Raw genomic sequence first — 21,374 nt, forward strand, 5'->3', positions numbered from 1 at the left:
GCACACCTATAATCCCAGCATCTCAGAAGGCTGAAGCAGGAGGATCATGAGTTCAAAACCAACTTCAGCAATTTAGCAAGGCCCTGAGTAACTCAGTGAAACCCTTCTAAATAAAATTAAAAAGGAGGTGGGGGTGGGGATTTGGTTAAGTGGTTAAGTTCCCCTGAGTTCAATCCCTGATGAGGAGGGGAAAAAAAAAACCAGCCGGGATCCCTGTCTTCAGGAGGTATGAAGTCACAAGGAGCTGCAGATGCTAATTCCCATATTCCCTGCCTGAGCCCCAGTGATACTGTTCTACAGATACCTACTCCAGAGAGAATGCCAAAAGGGCACCACCACAGGAAAGCTCTATCCCTTCTTCTATTCTATCTCCAAATCCCCACTTAAGACTAGAATGACCTCACTCATTAACAAAATGGAGTAGCAATGAATAGATAGGGCCAAAAGGCACAACTCATTTCCTAGATTAAAAAGAAAGAAAATATTGAGGTAATCTGGAATTTTTACAGAACAGCAACCTACCAGGTCCTACCTGGACTGCCTTTCTAGACCAGTGATGAAGATGACAGTGATAATGCTGATCCTAGGGTCTAACACTTATGAATGTTTTCTATGTATCAGGAATGAGACAGACACTGTTTTGCAGATGAAGAAACTGATGTACAGATAAAGAACTGGTCCAAGGACATATAATGACCTTGTAAATGAAGCAGTCACCACATATGACTCTGGTACCATATCATATGCTCTGGTACCAGAGTTTGTGTACTTATCTAGTATGGTATTGATGCCTCCACATTGTTCTTCTTAGTGATGCAAAACCATTTCCAATACTAGGAAGAAAACTAAACACAAAGACATTGCCAACCTTAGTGTTTTAATCTTCAACTCTTTCCTAATGACACATAGGAGGCATACAATAGGGAAGGATAAATAAATGAATGAAAGAATAACAGAACTGAGAACCCAATTAGAGTATTTTTGTGATTTCATTTGTTATATTTTAATAAAGAGATTTTAATTTTTTACAATAGCATGCAAATGTCATTTGAAATAGAGACCTTCACTCCTTTGTTCCTAATATATAGTTTATCTTTAAAAAGATGATGCTAATTCACTGTGGGAGTTTCACAGATTTTAAGTAGATAGTTCAAAATTATAATTAGTTTATATACTTTACTCCACACTTCTCTGATCCTCTCCCGCTTTCAGCAATGGCACAAATTAGTAAGTTGGTACTTTGATGTTTGGAAGCCATGTAGTCACAGAACTAAGCAAAGTCAACTGAATGGTACTCATTGGACTTAAATTTGGGGCAGCATGGCAGGCCAGATGACCTAAAATGCCCAGTCAAATGCAACACCTAAAATTGCTAGATGAAAGTTTTTAAAGTATAAACTATTTTTTAAAATATGCGTGGCTGAGTTGATGTCAAAATATGAGAAATACTTGGGGGTAAGAAAAAAAGACAGTAAAAATTCAGAGATGTAATCAAGCACGAAAGCTGACATGAACTTTAGGGGCATCAACTCATTGTTAAGAGTTTGTTCTCATCTTTTTCTTATCACAGGAAATGATAGCAAATGCCAGAATAAGTGGGAAGATATTTGAGAGCATCCATATGTAACCTCATAAAAACATTCATTTTATTAATTTCATGACATAAGAAAATATATTAAACACTAAATATATTGAATATAAACTAAATATTAAATATACTTAATTTGTATAAGTCATACCATTAAATACTTGTAAATATTTTTTACAGTATCATAAGCTTTCTTTCAAGAACATTTTTTCCTTTAATGTTTGAGATGGCTGCATGTAATTCCTGATCAAAACTTCTAATAATGCCCTCTTCAAAAGTCTTACCATGATAATAAGTAGGGTTTTTTCCCATAAAAGTTCATAGTAATAAAAAGTTAATCAGGTTGCTAAAAATTATAAGAGAAAATATGGAAAGAAAATAGAAGGAAATGTTTTATATATATTGATACAGAACGGAAGAATATTGTAATGGAAAAGAACAATAAAGTTGAATTTGCTTAAGAAGGCTAATACAGCTAACAAATCTTTGGAAACATTGAATTGAAAAAATAGAGAAGACAGAACTCATACTTTTATAGGGTATTGTGAACAACTTTAGGCCAATAAATTTGAAAATAGAGATGTCATGGAAAAATTCTAGAAAAATATCTTTACAAACTGACTCAAGGTGAAATGAAAAACAGAATGATGTTTAATAAATAAATAAACATATATATATAAATAAATAAACTTATTTATTTATTTATTTATTTATTTATTTTGGATAGTAACCCTCTATTGAAAGAGTAGCTGGCAAAGATTTTCTCCTATTCTGTAGGTTGTCTATTCACTCCATCAACTTCTCTTGCTATGGAGAAGCTTTTTATTTTGATGCCTTCCCATCTATTGATTATTTCTCTTATTTCCTGAGTTATAAGGTGTAATTCAGGAAATCTTTGCCTATACCTCTGTTGATGTGTTTCCCTTATTTTTTTTCCAAATAGTTGCAAAGTTTATGTTCTTATACTTAGATCTTTTATGCATTTTGCATTGTACAGGGTGAGATATAGGGATCTGGTTTCATTCTTCTACATGCAGATATCCATGGTCCCCACACCAATTATCAAAGAGGTTCTCTTATCTCCAGTATATATTTTTAGTACTTTTTAGCAAGAATCAGATGTCTGTAGCTGTGTATAGCTGTGTAAGTTTGTCTTTGTCTATTCTATTCCATTCCATTGGTCTACATGTCTGTTTTTATGCCAGCACCATGCTGTTTGTCTTATTCTGACTTTGTAGTATAACTTGAAAGCAGTTATTGTGAAGCCTCCCGCATTGTTTTTTTGTTTTGGGTTTTTTTTTTTTGTTTTTTTTTGCTCAGGATTGCTTTGGCTATTCTGAGTCTTTTGTTCTTCCATAAGAATTTTGGGATTGTTTCCTCTATCTGAATAAACACCTAGAGGAAAGACGTACAAATGGCCAAGAATTATGTGAAAAATGTTCAACATCTTTATCAATCGGGGAAATGCAAAACAAAATTACACTGAGATTTCACCTAACTCTACTTAGAATGGCAATCATCAAGAATGCAGATAACAATAAATATTTGTGAGGGTGCAAGGGAAAAGGAACTCTTATACACGGTTGGTGGGAAAGTAAGTTGGTACAACCACTGTGGAAATCAGTATGGAGGTTCTTTAAAAAGCTAAAAATAGAATTGCCTTATAATCTACCTATGGCATTCCTTGGTATTTATCCAAAAGAATTAAAGTTGGCATACTTTAGAGATACATGAATGCCCATGTTTATTGCAGCACAATCCACAAGAGCCAAGTTATGGAATCGGCCTAGGTATCTCCACAGAATGGGTAAGGAAAAAGTAATACACACTCACACACACAATGGAGTTTTATATAGCCATAAAGAAGAACGAAAATTATGTCATTTGAAGGAAAATGGATGGAACTGGAGATCATAATGTTGAATGAAATGAATCAGAGTCAGATAGAAAAATACCATATAATGCTTTTTCTCATATGTGGAAGCTAGAGAGGAAAAAAGGGGACACCTAAAAATGGAAGACCATTAGGGCAGAGGAAGGGGATGGGGAATGGAGGAGAGGAAGGTGTAGGAGGTACTCATGGGTGAAATTGATCAAATTATATTTTTATGTATGTGTGCATATGCCACAATGAAACCCACAATTTTGTATAATTTATATGCACCAAGAAAAAAAGAAAAAATTTAATGATTCAGTTACAATGAAAGAAATATAATCAGTCATTTAAAATCTTTCTACACAGAAACAGAGACTCAGACAGTTTTACAAGATAACTCTATTAAACATTCAAGGAACAGATCATTCCAATCACACAAAAATTCTTTCAAAGAACAGGAAAAGAGAGAGACATCTCAATTTTTATGAATCTTACATAACCATGATACCCAAACTCAATAAAGACAGTATGACAAATGGGAAAGGAAAGAAAAGTAAAAGACCCACCTTGCCCTTTGAAAATACTTTTAAAAATAATAATATATTAGCATCTGAGTCTCATAACAGATGGCAAGGTTGGTATTATCTTTTAAGTACATGATAACTTCAGCATTAAAAAATGCAGTATTATAATTAATCTCATCAGCATATATTAATTCAGAAAAGTAATTTGATCATCTCACCAGAAGTAGAAAATGTATCCAATAAAATTCAGCATACATTAGGAATTTTAAAACTTCTTGTCAATGGAAGAAATATAAAGGAACTTCTTTAACTTAATAAACAGTATTTATAAACAATAAAAATCTACAGCATATGTCAAACTAAGTGCTAAAATATTAAAAACATTTTCTTTAAAAATGGAAACAGACAAAATTAAATAATGTGTTAGGAATATACACATTAGTGATAAAACTGAAGAAATGTAAAATAACACAAAACTCAAGAAAGTGACTACTTCTGGGTGGGAGGAAGATATAATCAGGACAGGTAGCAAGCACACAAATGGTCACTTTATTATTATTTAAAACACACATACAAACACACACACATGGGCACATACACACAAATTCAAAATGCATTAATAACATGTTTATAGATAAGCTAAAATGATTTATTTTGCAAGTGTAAACAAAACCAAAATAACAGCTAAACTATACAATAACTATAATGGAAATTTTAAAAATACATTTCTACACTAAACTTATGTAATACTTTAACACATTTGGGGAATAACTTCCAAATAAATTGTTCCTATAATCATGAGACTAACAGTAGAATTATATGTGAGATTCATTGTATTTCCTGAATAAATCTATCATAATTAAATTTTAGTGTTTAGGGACCACCCCTCACAATCATGATTGGTTTTTTAGAGATCTTTTATTTAAAAAGAAAAAAAAACCCAATTCTTTAGTAGTAAGTTAAGGAAGGGGGAAGCCCTTGTCAAATAAACTCATTTGATCACAGAACTTTCTCCCTCTTAGTTCCATGCACAGGGAAAAAAAAAAAAATTCTAAGTGGTCCTCCAGTGATGCTAGTGTTGTACACTGAGCAGCAGTGTCATTAGTTTCAGATTTTGTGATGGCCTTGTCCAGGCACAAGCCCTGATATTACTTTGTATGATAACATTTTACAGGAGCATGGGTGGAGAATAAATTATGAAGACTGGACCCTAGTAGGGCTTTGGGGCTAATCCAGGAAAATTCTGGTGAAAATCAAACAGAATTCTGAGTATGCGATGAAAAAAAAAAAAAGGCTTGATATTGCACAGAAAGAGTGTTTTTATTTGTTTTGCATTGAGGACTGAACTCAGCGGCACTCAACCATGGAGCCACATCCCCAGCCCTATTTTGTATTTTATTTAGAGACAGGTTCTCACTGAGTTGCTTAGTGCCTTGCTGTTGCTGAGGCTGGCTTTAAACTCAAGATCCTTCTGCCCCAGCCTCCCCAAGCTGCTGGGATTACAGGCCTGCACCACCACACCCAGCAAGGGTGCTTTTTGATGGTTTTCCTCTAAAGAAGTCTCTGCATTTTGGGTTCCAAAAAATATATAGGAACCAGATTAGTTCATGTCCATCTGGGAGGGTGTTATAGAAATGGAATTTGTGTATCCTTTGTGTGGCATCCAGCAGAGAAAGCAGGCACTAGTTCCTTCATTTTAAGAAAATGGAGACTGGAATATGTAGGAAGAAGCTGGTAATTAAATTAGGTGCCCATTTTCAGTTTTTCATTCTAAATATGAAGCATTATTTGCCTATATCAATTGTTCATGTTCTGAGTTACCTTAAATATTATTCTTAAATTTTAAAAAGTCCCTAAAGTTTCCCAAGAAATGGAATTTCCCATCCTGTTTTGTTTTGGTTTTAGTTCGTAAAACATGGTCAAGGGTACTAAAGAGACCAAACCACAATGCATACTGTATACACCAAGACCAAAAGGCCATTTAGAATCCTGAGGTCCTGACTTCCTCAACTTCTTTTCAAATCTCCAATGACCTGCCCAAGTATTACCAATAGTCAAAATATCCTGATTGAGGAAGACCATGCCAATCGGTCCTCTAAAAAAGAAGACCACTGGAAGTCACAACAGCTTCTTCAAAGTTAAGATAAATTTTAGAAAGTGATTTCAAAGAATTTTATATCAAGACAAGAGAGTGCAGAAATACCCAGAGAGAGACAGCTTTTTCTTGTAGGGAAAGGAACTTTCCTTTCTACCACGTGCATTCTGATGAATCCTTTTTCTTATTCTTTCTCAGTTTTCATAATTTATCCTCCACCCACCCTCCCCTAAAATGTTATTATACAAAGTAATATCAGTGAGAAAATGACTCTGGACCTGACCCTGTAAAAGGCTAGGTTCTGAGAAGTACCAGATGACAGGACTGGAGCTCCCTCTAGAGCCCATCCTGCCATCAATGGAGGGGTCTTCAGGAAAGTGAATGAAGGCTGGGTGGATCCTGCCCTTTTCCCCAGTCCAGCTCATTTCACTGGAGACAACCATTTCCAAAAGACAAAGAGGTCAGGAAAAGCAGAGCTATTGACTATGATCTACAGGACTGCTCAGCAGTGCTCATCAAGTCTCCAGAAACAGAGTCTGATCAGGCATGCTTATCCAATAAGTTCTCTTGTCAACATCAACACTGGACATTCACCACAAAGGGGATCTTGATAACATGTAGAGCAGAGAATGTTCATTTGCTCATCGTTCAATCCAGTGGTTTGGATCACAGTCATAGATACAGTCACTGCAAATTGATACTGTAATATTATAACAACCTGATGACTCTAAACATAAAATGAAAATGGTAATATAAACAATTTTTAACTTATTTTAGAAATGAAAGAAATGCAAAGAATCAACGTGTCAATGAAAAACTGAGCAATGCAACCATAATTTCAGCATATTTCCTTCTGTGCCTAGGGAGAAAAGGATTCACAAATAAAATATTGAGAAACCTAGTTTTTAATCTATTCTAACTACATTCAAAATAGCATGGGAAAAAAAGGCTACTTCTAAATTGTTGCATGATGTTAAAAGAGATCAGAAATATTCATTTTTGTTTTGATAACTGTGAAGAAGAAATAATTTAGATCAACCTTGATAATTTTTCTCTATATTGGGGGGAACTTAAAACTATCTAAGTGCTTGAGTCTTGACACCATCAAAAAACTGGTCCATACAGTTTTCAAAATGTGGCTTGCTTTTTTCAAACTGGTTCAGATGAAGTTAAAAAACAGTTTAAAAATAATCTTCAAAATACATTCCTGTTGCTTTGAGTCACTACTCCACATAAATAAAATGGAAAGGGCAAGAACTATTAACACAAAATTAAAATCTTAATTGAATATGGCAATTTGTTAGTAAGGTACAAAATCCATTATAGGAATCACAATGGCAGTTTTGTAACACTGCAGTTTATAAAAGGTATTCACAGCCATTTCCTTCCTTGTCCTCATAGCAAGGTAGATCAGTTATGATACTCAACTATCTTTCATTAGGTTGTACAATGTAAGTTCAATTTTTCTGCCTTCTAAAATGTTGTGAATACTAGCCACTCTTTCAACTCCGATTCCTTCAGTGTAGCTGTAACAATAGTGATTACAGCTAATATATTTTGAGTGCTAACTATGTGGTAGTTCAGTTTTAAGTGTTTTATGTGCATTAATTCAATAATCCTAAGAATACAGAAGATAGATACTTCTATTTAGAGTCTCATTGGATTGAGAAAATCTAACTCTGAACACATATTTGTCTAGGATTGTTCCCTGTTTTCTTTCTGCTTTAATTTCATACTACCTTTGATGATTCCCTAATATTTGCTCACTTGGTAAATGCACAGCAATACTTGGTTAGCAGATGATATAGGGGGCAGTGTCTTTTCTTGCTTTGTTTTGCTTTTTTTGAGATGGGGTCCTACTATGTTGCCCAGGTTGGTCTTGAATTTGTGAACTCAAACAATTCTCTCCCCTCAGCCTCCCTAGTATCTGGGACTAGAGGTGTGTGCCACCACTCCTGGCTAAATGATATAGTTTTATTGCCCATGTTTTGCTCATTCTCCCCACCCCTCTCCTTCTCTCCCCTGCTTCTCTCATAAAATTATTATATAGTCAAATAAAAAGGACAGTCAGAAATAGTTAGATGACTTTCCCCAAGTCATCCAGCCAATAAATTGCCAAGTCAAGATGTAAATATACTGACCATACTCTCAATTCCCTTTCCCCACCCTGACGCCTTCAGAAGTGCCCAATTTCTATGAAATTGTCTTTGTGACTTAGCAATCCTGTTATCCTTCTCCACTTTCACTACAACTTTCAATAAGCAACTCTACTGGAAACATTTCTGCATTTTGCAGGGAAGATATGGATGACCCACAGCCAGTAATCTGGAATTAACACTGTCTTGTACAATTCACAGTCTTAAGATTAATGCCAATGATATCAGAGTTGTAGCCATGGAGATACTATGGGAGAACCACACCACAGGCTGTAATTTAGAGAAATGAAGAGGATGCCATGAGGGATACCTCATCACACCTGAGAAAAGGGAAGTTTAGTAAACAGGTAGATATTCATTTTCTTGTAAGTAGTAGCTCCTTCCCTTCATGATAACACAGAACAGTGAAAATGCATATTAAAGATTTGAACCAGAAATGTACATTGGGTTGGGAGGCGAAAGAAAGTGGAAGACATGGCACTGCACTGAGAATTCGATATATGTTAATCTTGGCTTAACCAAAGTGTTATTTTGGCAAGATTCTTAACTTCTCTTACTGTAGGGAAGGGAGTTCCATTTTTGCCTCAGATCACTTATTAGCTCTGTGACCTTGAACAATTTTTAAGCTTCAATTTCTTCATTTGCAAAGTAGGCATAATTCTTACCTTATAGGTGGTTATAAGAGCTAAATAAAATAAAGATTTCCCAAATGTTAGTTGCTGAATAGTTGTTATCTACCATTATTATTTCTTCATCAAGAAAATAGGAGATTGTATTAAATGATTTTTAGTAGCTCTCCAACTTCCAAATGCCTATGAATCTTATTTGGCACTAAGTGAAGTATATTTGTTCAAATGGGGGTTTTGTTTTTAGCTATTGTTTCTCATAGGTAAACCATGTCATTTTTTATAGCACAGAGGATCAATCAAATCACATATAATAATTCTAATTTTCAGTCACAATCTAATTGATACACATTAGCAATAAAGGTAATATATGAGGCAAGAAATAAAACCCAAAGGAAATGTTTCAAATTGCTTAGGTCAAGTATATTTTATCTACCTTCTAATACAAAATTACTTATGAATGGTATGAATCTTTCAAAAATTTCCAAGAAGAGATAATTACTTTTCTTAATTTATACTAAATCATCTTTTCTCTGGAAGAATTTTTCAAACATTTTGATTAGGCCAACAATAAGTAATACATTTCACATTACACGCTAGTATATGCAAACATATGTGCAAGTATGTAAAAATAAGTTTATAAAATCCTTATTATCTGCATTGAATTCCTATTTTCTATTCTATTTTAATCCAAATTCTAATGTTAATTATTATCTACTAAGCTAATATCATAACCATTAAAGGGTCACAAACTACAGCTTTTAAAACACTACGTTACAATTACCTTCCCTGTGAAGGTTTTTGTAACATACCAGGTGGTCAGTACTAGCCATGTCCGATCAATTGATTAAAATGTAGATATTCTGTTAACTAATATTTGGCATCAATCAAGTCCACAATATCACTGATTATTAACAATCTAAAATTTAGATGAATTAATCTAGTGTGGCTCTCTATGTTCTTAAAATGCTCTGTAAATATATTCACCCAAACGTTCATTGTAAATCTCCTTTCCCCAATGAAGGCATTATAGAAATCAATTTAGTCTCTCGATCTGCAACTACCTTTTTAAAAGAGAAACTGTACAACAATTCTTCAAATTTTACAATGACATTTTCTTTCTTAGGTTGGCTTATTTTAATTCTTCTCAGTATTTTTATCTGTCTTACAAGAAGTTTGATCATCTCTGCCTTTGAATAACTTGATCTTAGAGTCTATATTAATTTTCTGAATGGAGGTCAGAGCCAATTTTTCTTTCTTGGTAACAGGTTTGCACATACCTGTGCACCATAAACACATATTCCCATTCACTACTTTTCCTGTGTCAATATGCTTTAAGACATTGATGATGTCAAATTCAACAGGCTTTTGATGTTATCAAATTCCACAGGCTTTTCAACCTTGAATTTCATTGTCTATTTTCTATTCATATTTCATTTATTTTTGATGTCACTATTCTATGTCCCTGTCATTCTTCACAGCTGGATCTGTTTCCCTGTTTATCAAATACCAAGCTTTCAATCAGTGATGATACACATTTCCCATTTCAATTCTGTAGCATATCACTGTTTTTAATTTGTTTGTTCGTTCGTTCCTGGGGATTGATTCTAGGGGTGATTTACCACTGAGGTATACTCCCAGCCCTTTCAATTTTTTATTTTGAGACAGAGTCTTGCTAAGATGCTGAGGTTGGTCTCAAACTTCCCATCCTCCTGCCTCAGCCTCCTGAAATGATAGTGATTACAGGCATGTGCCACTGTGCCCAGCAGCACCTCACTCTTGATCTTCATTGAAACTACCCAAGGACCTTGCAAAACATTCCTTCCTCCCCTCCCCCAGTATTTCCAAAATCAGTCTCCACACACTTAAATGAATTGCCCTATGATGCCCTGCTTACTAAATCTAATGTTGAGTTCTCTTCAAAATCATCTCTTCCACTGTTTTCTAACAAAACATGGTCTGGCAAAGACCATAGAGAGTGCTGATTAGTTATGTTCTGCATGTCTGCTTCCAAATTAAGGCTGCTTTTCAGATCTACAACTATTTACTATTCATTTCCATTACCTTTCACTACTCTTCCACTAGGTCTTTCATTGATAGGTCCTAATCTCAATATTTTGGATAGTCAGAAAAGTTAAATTCACTCAGATTATCATTTAAGATCTTTCCTCTTATTGACCACACAAAAGTAGCCCCTACCATGCTGCAGACCTTGGTTTAGTTAGGCTGGGAAAGATGTCAAAACTCAGATATTGCAATTCCATGCCAGCAAATCTACTTCAGAAGGTTTTGATTTCTTCTTTCACTCTTTCAAATAGTAGTCAAACATGGTTCATATCTATATTAATCAAAAAAATATGTCTCTTTCTCTTACAACCTACTCATTTTTCTACTTTAACAGAGGAGATAACAAAGATGCTCACTCACAATTACATTTAGGACAATTGAAATTTAAACATAGTCATAATTTGAGAGCTTATGTCTTTAATTATGATGTTAATTGTGTCAACATTCAGGGTGCTGAGAGAGGTTGTTTATTTCTTTCTTTGAAATGCTCCAGTGACTTTTCATAATAGCACTATGTTTAAGTAATCAAATAATTTATCTACTATGCTATATGAAGGAGTCTCTTACTGTCATTAATATCTTGTTATTATTAAGAATAAAGGTCAGCTTCTTCGTCTTTCCCTATATTAAATAAAAATGCCAGTTGATTCATTATAAGTAAAATTCCCATTAATTAAATCTGGTGCTGACCCCCAAAGTTCAAATATATTATGAAAATTACATTTTAAAACTAGCTCAGCTGTCATGCTATTAAGCCCCCAAATTAGAATTCTTCTGGAATTCTTTGTTTCACGCCAGGGTGAGCCAAAATTCTCTCTACTTCTCTCCCACAGTTTATCTCCTCACACCACACAGGGAAGTGCACTGAGCCACACATTGCAACTCTAACTGTATGCTCGGCTGTTTCCCCCCACCCCACCCCCATTTAAAATTTTGCTCACTTTGAAAGGTTTCTGAGGTAAGTGCAATATATGACCTGGCCATCTGCACTCTTTGCTGGGTCATAGCATCAATCTAGAGAAAAGCAATAATTAACAAATAGGTGTTTTCCTGTTAAGCATTTGATATTCCTCACTTTGGGTAGGCTTTTATTATATTTATTATTTATTTACAGACAAGTAAGCATCTTGTTAACATTTTTACAGTGAAAAGAGGCTTCTATTCAGATCTACAACTAGGGAAAACACTCCTAATAATGTATCATATGGGTTATATGGGACCTGTTATTTTTCACAGATCTTCACTTAAAATTTAGCTGTTATCAAAATTGTTTGTTTTGACATTCACATTTATATATTTTCCAACATTTCCTCAATTGTCAAATTCCTTGTCACACAACATATAAGAAAAAGAAACAGTTTCTAAAATTATTTCAACTCATTTGCTTGCAAGTTTGTCTTGGTAAAGAGAAAGTTATTATTTAAATTAAAATTTAAATCAACAGATAAAATTATATACACCAAAGTGGAATGTGTTGTTAGATAATAAAAACTTCCCTTGATAGCAGAATACATTCTTCCCTCTGCACCTGAGAGAATGTTTACAATGTTCTTGCAAGGTAAAAAGCTTCTTTCAGGACATTCTACAGCACTGAATTCAGGATGGATTAGCAGCTTTCTGAGGTAAGAATTTACTTCTCACACTGCTCAGCACTAGTCAGATGGTAAGGCCTGGGGCTTGTCCTGAACACTGAGTCCTCACTTGAGTAAATCCCAAGCTTGTACGCTCTTCAGAGCACCTCCATCAGCTCTCCTCACATAGCACACTCCATCTGAGCAGCTGGGGCAGGCTCCCTGCTACTCCAAGAGCACATCCAAACTAATGTTCAGTAAAAAAGAAATAAGAAAGTGAAGAAAAGACACATTCTTCTCCGGTTCTGATTGCTCCTGAAGTGCATAAGGAAATCCAACCTGGAACAGGTTCCTGCTCTGCATGAAAGAAAGCCTAATCTCTTGGTTCTTACATAAAACCACCATTTTGAATGCTGTAATTTTTTTTCATGAGAAACTAAGTGATAAGGGAAATTTGTCTAAAGTCTGAGATATGATTATCTTTCAATATTATAATAAAGGTTATTACCTATACATAAGGAAAGCCTCTATTTGGGGAAAAGCTCCTCATAAATTAGGCTCTCATGTCACACCCATTGCCAATAAAGAATAGGGAAGAGTTCTTTCACTGCAGTCATTGCTTATGCCACTGTAAAAGATAAGTATCATGGTTTTCAAGGTATACAGCACTGTCTTCTCACTATAGTATGTAGGAAATTTAAGATCACTCCTTCCTACCTTTTTTCTTTGTCCCATTAGTCATTCTCTTTTTAATTCATTAACTCAACAAAAGTGTACTGGATATCTAGTGTGTGCCAGACAAACACATACACTATGATGTGCCAGGATACAGCAATAATAACAAGACAACAGCAACCATACCTACATTCACACAGAGCTTGCTTGCTATGAGCCAGGCACTAAGTATACACATTAGCTCACTTAATCCTTGCACTAATCTCCTGAAGTAGGTAAAGTTACAAGCCTATTTTCAGATGAACAACATACATACAGAAAGATTAATTCCCAGGTTGCCTAGTCAGTGTCAGATCCAGGCTTCAAACCTGTATCTTTTAACACCATTGTCTATGCTCTTGACCTCGATGCCATATAAAGAAAAATGAGGACTTAGGGAACTTTCGGGGTACTGGGTAAGAAAGACATTAAACACACAAACAGCCTGTAATTTCAAATGTTGATGAGATCAATAAGAGGAGGGTACTATGTGTGAGGATGGCATAACACTCCTGAGGCTCTTATTGCAGGCTAAGAAATGCAGTGATGATCTTTAGTGACTCTCACTTCACCTAAATGACAATATTATAAATTTAAGAAAGTAAACTAGCTAAAAAAAATTGGGGGGAACAAAGACTGGGAGGAATTTACTAAACAATTTGGCCCTTAAGCCTTGCTATAAAGCCCTGCCATCTTGATGTTCCTTTTTTTGATATACTCAGAATGATGAGGAATCTGGAAAATGGAACCCATTTCTGTTCTTATCTCTCTGAGAAAATCTATTCTTCATAAATGAGAGTAACTATCTCCTCATCTGCTGCCTTCCACCAGGAAATCCATGGTGTATTCAAAACCTTTAAAGTCTACTTGAATATTATCATATAAAATATATGATGGTATCATACATATGTATATATGTATATATAGAGAGAGGGAGGTGGAGGGATTTCTTTGGTCTAAAATCTTGAATATACAGGCGCCTCAAAACAATTCAAGGTATTGCTTACTGTTAGAAAAACAAACAAAACATCTCCGTTATTTGGCGATGAATAGACTTGAAACAGACTGAAATATGGTTTTAAAGAAATCAGGAGCATAGAAACAAAGGATCAAGTTCCCAGAAGGATAAAATTCTCTCTTTATCTTGATTTAACAATAACACTCCCCACCACCAAAATAACCCTAGACTTTATTACTTTACTTGACCAATTACAGAGCTACTTCTTTCTTACAGTGTCAAATCATGCAGAAAACAAAAACAAAAACAAAAGTTTTTCTTAAGAATTATCTGACCATCCATCTGATAGACTTGGGATAGTTCTGTATCTCTGATTGTCATGATTTATTTCATGTATTATTTTTATGTCTTCTGTTCTTAAATCAGGCATGGTCTCAAAGGACAGGATTTTACCCAAAGGTAGTGTGACATATTTGCTCTTAGTTCTGTGTTTCCAAGCTTCTCTCTTCTGAGGTTGATAATGATTTAAAGAGGCAAGGGAGAGGGCAATGTGTTCTTAATGGTGGCAATAATTATATTTGTATCACGTATCTAGATAAGCAACATCACTTCCAGGTCCAATAAATTAAGTAATTTTTCTGTTTCATCATTCAGAGTCATAAAAAAGAATAATTTTTGATGCTATATTGTCATAAGAAGGTCTCTGCAGCGTTTAAATGTATCATTTCCTATAGGATTTTATATTTTACTTGACTCTGATTTATTATATTACCACATTAAAATGCTTAGGTAACTAAATATATAATCCTCTAATGAGGATTCAATAGTCTCTAGTAAGAACATGGCACATTAGGTCTCATCTTTCATATGTAGCAAATTAACTTGAGATTAGCCTAGGTAAACTATAAGCATGAGAAGCCTATATAATATTAAAGAGATACAATCTAAAGGTTAGAGGCTCAATTTTCAAAGAAACTTCAGGACATTAGTTAAGTTTATTATTAGTGTTATGACATGAAAAATTTTAAAAACTGAAATCATATTAAACATGAAATTCTTCAGAAATGTCACATATACCTCATTCTTTAAAAATCTGTGCATATAATTGACTTTGATTTGCATTTGACCCATTATCATAATACATTCTTCTTTTATTAATGTACTTCATTAATAAATAACTACAAGTAAACACTAAATTGCAAATAAACATTTTTAAGAAGTATGCTACTTAAAGATATGGACTTCTCAAAAAGTAAGTGAATATCTTTATATCTTCTGTGATACAAAGCCTCTCATCATGTTTTACTTGACATGGAAACTAGAATAGCATATTGATTTCAAGTATCTGAAAACAAGACATTATATTTCAGTATCCAGCATAAATGATTTTTATATGCACTATTTCAGGAGAAGGAAAGAAAAAATGATAATGGTTACAGTTTGTACTAATTTCATTCCCAAAGACTATCTTCTTTCTTTCCTTTTATTTAAATGTATGGGTTTAGAATATTAAGCCTCATAAAAATAAAATACTTAATAATGTATTATTGGGAAATCACCTACAAATTACTTTCAGAGTAATTTGAAAACAATCTAATTTGAATCACCAGTCTAAATAGGTCATTTAACTTAGAAAAATTAAAATTAGCTGTGCAGGGTCAATTCTTTTCCTAAAACATCTGCATCCTGTTTGTCCTATTCAAAGTCAAACCAGAACTGTCAAGAACAACCATAATATACAAATTTATTCCAAATCTCAGAGTTAATCTGCTCCTGAAATATCTATAAAAGTTAATATTATATATAGGGGGGAACCAAAATGAGGGAGTTCTTCAAGAAGTTGGGGTAGAGGGACAGAAGGAGAAGGTGAACTCTTGTATTTCAGGAAGGTGATAGCATGTGGGAGGGGGATAGGCCTCAGCTGATGCTCATTTCTTGTTTTCCACATATATACTTTCATAGGAAATGCAAGTCAAAGTCAGTCAAGACACATATAAAACAAAACAAACATTTCCATGCAAGTTTAGTCTTCCACAAGCTTTTCTTATATCAAACTAACGATATATGATCATGAAATTTAATGTTATCCACCACCTTTAAGAATTTAATCAACTTATGACATTCTGATAAACTCGGGAATTAAATCCCTACTTCCCAGAAAATCTTCTCAGAAATAAACAACAAAATATTGAACTAAGATCCTTAAAGAATTAGAACAATAAAATAAAACTAAAAACAAATGAGAAACTTTGGCTGCCTGAGGCGTTCAATATTCCTTCATAACCAAATCACTCATAAAAACAAAAGGACCTCAACAATGTCGGAACACTAAGGTGTCAAGGATCCAAGGACCCTTGACTTTAGAAGGAAGGGCACGCAAGGTAGCTGACAGAGAGTGAATGGCATCAGGGGAGCTACAATAGCAGTCAGTTTTGTTTCAGGACTCTTCAAAGCCACCAGGAAATTCATTTCTCCTTCTTTCTGGTTTAAAAGTAACTTTGATGCTCAGATGCAAAAAAAAAAAAAAAAAAAAAAAAAAAGTACTTTCATATTCACCAGCTGGCAACAACCTATCTACAAGCAGAGTGATCAGAGATGCTAATGAAACAGGTTTTCTATTTGCCCACTTCCCTAACACCACTTTCTCAAAATGAGATTTTGAGAAATTTTGATTCCCGCAAGACGTCTGTTTAAAGATGAAATGGAAGGACCTCTGCTCTGACAAGGAGGCAAACTGAAGACTTAGCATTGGGGAATTGCTAAGGAACACTCTAAGCCACATTTTTCTTAAAAGGATGAAGCCCAAAACAATTAGGATTTACTCATCTCCAGATGGATGATAAAATATTTATAATTGCTCAGGACAGAAAAACAATTTCACTCCAACTCCCCACAAAACACACACACACACACACACACACACACACACACACACACACACACACACACACTGAAGCACAAATAGTCACAGAGAGGGTCAGAGCTTGCTCCTTCCTCTACAAGGTCTCCAGAGCCGCTTTTCACCTCCCTGTGCCAGTTCCTCCGCGCGCCCCACCACCACCATCTAGCCCAACCTCTCTAAGCTGCCACTTCGCCGCACCCCCTCTCCCCCGCTGTCCCGTAATCTTTAGTTCTGAGCCTACTCAGCCCAGCAACCACTCTGCCTCCAGCGCGCCCCTCTGGGTGGCGTCCCTCGCACTTGGGAGGTTCTCGAAAGCCTCCGGACTGGTGCTAGTGCCCGGGCTGGGAAACCACGGGGGTTCCGGCCTTTTAGGGCTCCTTCCCCACACTCCTCAGCCCGAGAGGATTAAGTTGTCTAGTATCCCACGGCGCGCACAGCCCCCACCCCTCCCAGTCCAGCCCCTCCCGGGCTTGAACGCCCAGGGGTCCCTTGCCTCCGCGGAGGTGAGCGTGCACTCACCAGAGGTGAGCTGCATCCAGGCACATATCTTGTACACGGTGGCCGTGTTGCAGAAGAAGAAGAGGGTAAAGCAAACGATGCATGCGATGATGAGCATCATGGAGAGGCCGATGAAGAAGGAGGCGGCTTTGAAGGCGCCCGAGGGCAACGTGGAGAAGTCCGTGAAGCTGCCCCTGCAGGTCAGCTCCCGGGAGAAGCCGTTGCCGATGCAGTAGTGGAAGAGCCCGAAATAGCCGGCTTGCGGGGTGTCCACGCCGTCACCGATCCAGTAGGGCTGGATGAAGCACACCACGTTGACGATGGCAAAGCAGATGGTGAAGATGGCCCACAGCACGCCGATGGCCCGCGAGTTCCGCACATAGTTGGTGTGGTACAGCTTGGCAGCCTCCTGAGCCGGGAGCATCGCGGCGGCGGCGGCGGCAGCGGCGGCGGCTCCGGGCATTCTCCCCCTCCTCCTCCTCCGCCTCCCGGTCCTCCGCCTCCCCCCGCCTCTCGGCGCGCAGGAGACACACTCACGGAGCCGCGCGCGCTGCAACTCCCCTGCCTCCGCCTCAGCCCAACAGCACCAGTTCCAGAGTCTGCATCCTCGCTCCCGGAAGGAGGGCGGGGGAGCTCGGAGCACCCCTCCGGCTCGCCTGGCACAGCCTCCCGGCCCCCCTCCCTCCCTTCCTCCTGGCCCGGGCTCCAGCCCTCCTCACCACTCTCCACCCTTCTTCCCGCCGCTGCCGCTGCAGCTGCAGCAGCTGAAGGCGGCAAATCCCGCACGCCCCCCCGCTTGGTTCCCAGTCTCTGGCTGGGCCCACGCTGCCAGTGCCCAGGGCGCAGAGAACCGCGGGGACCCTGGAACGCCCCTTAAGTGGCGGGCGCAAACCAGAGAAGCGGGCCTGGAGTTTGGGGAGCGGGCGTAATCTAATCATGGGGACCGGAGCACCCACGGGAATCCCAGAGACACCTCCGGGATCCCGGCTGGTGTTAGGGGCTGGGCTCAAGAGACTGATTCTGGGAACATTTCATCGCCGCACAGCAACGTGCTTAGACCTCTGCTTCTTTTAGCGAGGGGCAACGCGGCAGGTGCAAGCGAGAAATGCCAAGGGAAAGGAGACATACTGCCCCCCAGAGACCTCCCTGTTACTACCACAGAACTGCCCACACCACTCCCCCACCCATGCTAACTCTCAGTACTTCAGGTAGACAGGTAGAGACAGAAGTTGAGCAGGAGTCCGATAATCAATCACTTAAAAAGACAAACCTCAAGGTGGTTTCCTTATCTTATGCAGCCAAATGAACTATGGCCAATTGATGATACAGATTGTCTTTACCTCAAAACCTTCCCGTAGATGGGGCTTGTGTGGGCACCGAAGTGAAAACATCGGGTAGTTTGGTCAGTGTTCCATTTATTACCCAAACATTCATTGACAGTTGCCATGTGCTAAGGATACAATAAGGATGGCCAACAGATGATGTTTTAATTGTCTAGGTATTCCCATTTCCCCCACAACCCAAAGCTTCAGTTAACCAGAGAGTTGTTTTTCAGGGCACTTTCCCCTGAATTATCCATATATGACTTTACATCCATGGAGCATTGCTGTTTTATGTCTGTGCCTTGTGCTGTTTCCTTTGCTTATTTCAGGCCCCCTGCCTTTTCCAGGCTTTCAATTGCTCTTTTTAGTCCCTTCACTTCTCTATTTTTTTTGGGGGGGGGGCTATTTTTTTGTTGTTGTTCCTTCTGACTCTGATATAAAGAAGCATGTAACCTCCCTTTAAGCAGTAAAGCCAGATTCCTCAATAGTAGGAACAGATTTTGGCAACAAAACATTTTGAACCATATGACCACTGAATACTCTAAGTAAAAATGTGAGAACTCTGATAGAATTTGATCTCTAATTCTATACTCAGTTGGTTATGTAAATGACTACTCAATGGAAGAAGAGTCATACCGTAAATGATCAAGTTTCGTCATGCTCTTCATTTGAGAACCTGAAGATTTGAGATTGCATGGGGAGACAGAGGCAGAGGGTGAAACTTGGGATATGGGACACACAAAAGATAATAAAGGGCCTACTTCTGCAACTGGGAAAAATTTGAAACTGTAAGTGTGCAAAACTTGTTCAACTTTTCCTGGGCAAGGAATTCAGGTATCACAATTCAAGTCCATCAGACAGAATGAGCATGGGACATGTAAGTTTAGCCCAATAAGAATTTCTAGGAAGTGTGGTTGTAGATGCTCAGAAAATCTTTTAAAATATCAGAGGCATTTGGGGGAGCTAAGGAAGACGACCTAAATTTGGCCAGCCCAATATAACACTTGCAGTCTTTAAAAATATAATTTGTGATGCTGCATCATCAATGCATTGGTGACAGTGGCGGGTCAAAACTTCTGTTAGGTTTAATTTTTCTTAACTCCCCTAAGGCTGTTAGAAAATCAAAAAATTTTTAACATAGGTGGGGGAAGAGAAAAGGTTAGGGTAATCAGATTTATGGGTCCATTTGGCAGGCCATATGTCCCAGGGGCAGAGAAGGTTTTAAGGCGAGAACTAGCAGTAATTTCTAATGACTCTCCCAAGCCCTCAAATTCCCTGAACCTCCTTGTATAAAGTAGATCTTCTTTAAAATCAATGTCTTAAAAAATTCTTTTTGTTCCTAGGGGAGTGGTTGAGATGGGAGGTTGCTGAGAAGGGAAGGCTGAGAATCAAATGCCTGGTTTAGACCTCAATGCTTAAATTGCCTTCACAGGACAAAGAAAAGACTGGTGAGTGACTCAGATTCAAAGGTTGTGATTCAAAGAGCTTTTCTATTTAAGTCATTCCCAAGGAGAGTCCTATTCTTATTCCAGGATTGGAATTGCCTCTGGTTTTGTGCTCAGAATCATTATACCAAAGGGCATATTCAAGGTGTCCACTCTTGTCAATAGCAACTAGGAACAGTCTAGTGTCCAGTGCTTTGCTGATCTAAAGTGCTCATATGGATTTTCCTTGGAATTTGTCGTTGCTCTGCCAATGGCCTTTCTCTCCACATCCACCCTGCCTGCACCACAACAGATTTGCAGGTTGAAGGAGGAACTAGGGGTGAGTTTTCTTCATTATTGAGGAACTAGGGGTGAATTTCAATGCCTGCAAACTCTTAACTTGCCATCAAAAAGTACAGATTGTCCACACCTTTCAAATTCCTCTGTCACCATCCAAACGTTGTCCTTAGCAACCGTAAGTCCGAGAGGTAAGACTACTTCCACCTTAAATCTAAAACTTTTGCCTTGCACCATGTAGACTTTAGAGTTCAGACAGCTGAGCTTCTGAGTAACTCGTCACATTCATCAAAACTATATGACCAGGAAAGCTGTTTGGGGGAGGAGGAAATAATAAAACTAGACTGATTCATGCTAAGAAGTTGCTATTGATAGAAAAGTATTTTGAAACTATACCATGATTCATATGTGCTAAATAACTAATAGAAGTCAGTATCATCGACAGCATGGAATTAGAAACATTGAATACTCAAATCTCAAGCTTTACTGTTGACAACGATTTTCTCTTGCTGCCACCATGGGTCAGTAATAAGATCTACTCTTTCACAAACTGTGTCTCGCAGATTGTTAAGTTAGGACTATAAAAGAGAAACAGAAGAATAGTTGGACTATGTAACATGCTTTAAAAGGAAAAGAAAGATGCTGGGTGAGGAAAAGAGCTTAATGTTCAATCCCAAACTAATCTGAGACAGCATGAGAGGGTGCAAAAGCCTTGGAGAGCAAGAGACTTGGGATTCAGACCCAGTACCATTTTTA

The 21,374-nt window shown here is 37.4% G+C and overlaps 1 protein-coding gene across 1 annotated transcript in view; it reads right to left on the reverse strand.

The window, feature by feature from the left end:
- Positions 1 to 18,038, reverse strand: part of Lhfpl3 (LHFPL tetraspan subfamily member 3) — a 357,423-nt gene extending 339,385 nt beyond the window's left edge. The window contains exon 1 of the mRNA XM_077796429.1: positions 17,597 to 18,038. Coding sequence (XP_077652555.1) covers positions 17,597 to 18,038 — 442 coding nt within the window. The remainder of the gene's footprint in view (positions 1 to 17,596) is intronic.
- Positions 18,039 to 21,374: the final 3,336 nt, after the last annotated feature.

This window comes from Urocitellus parryii, chromosome 3 (genome assembly GCF_045843805.1).
Source record: "Urocitellus parryii isolate mUroPar1 chromosome 3, mUroPar1.hap1, whole genome shotgun sequence".
NCBI lineage: Eukaryota > Metazoa > Chordata > Mammalia > Rodentia > Sciuridae > Urocitellus > Urocitellus parryii.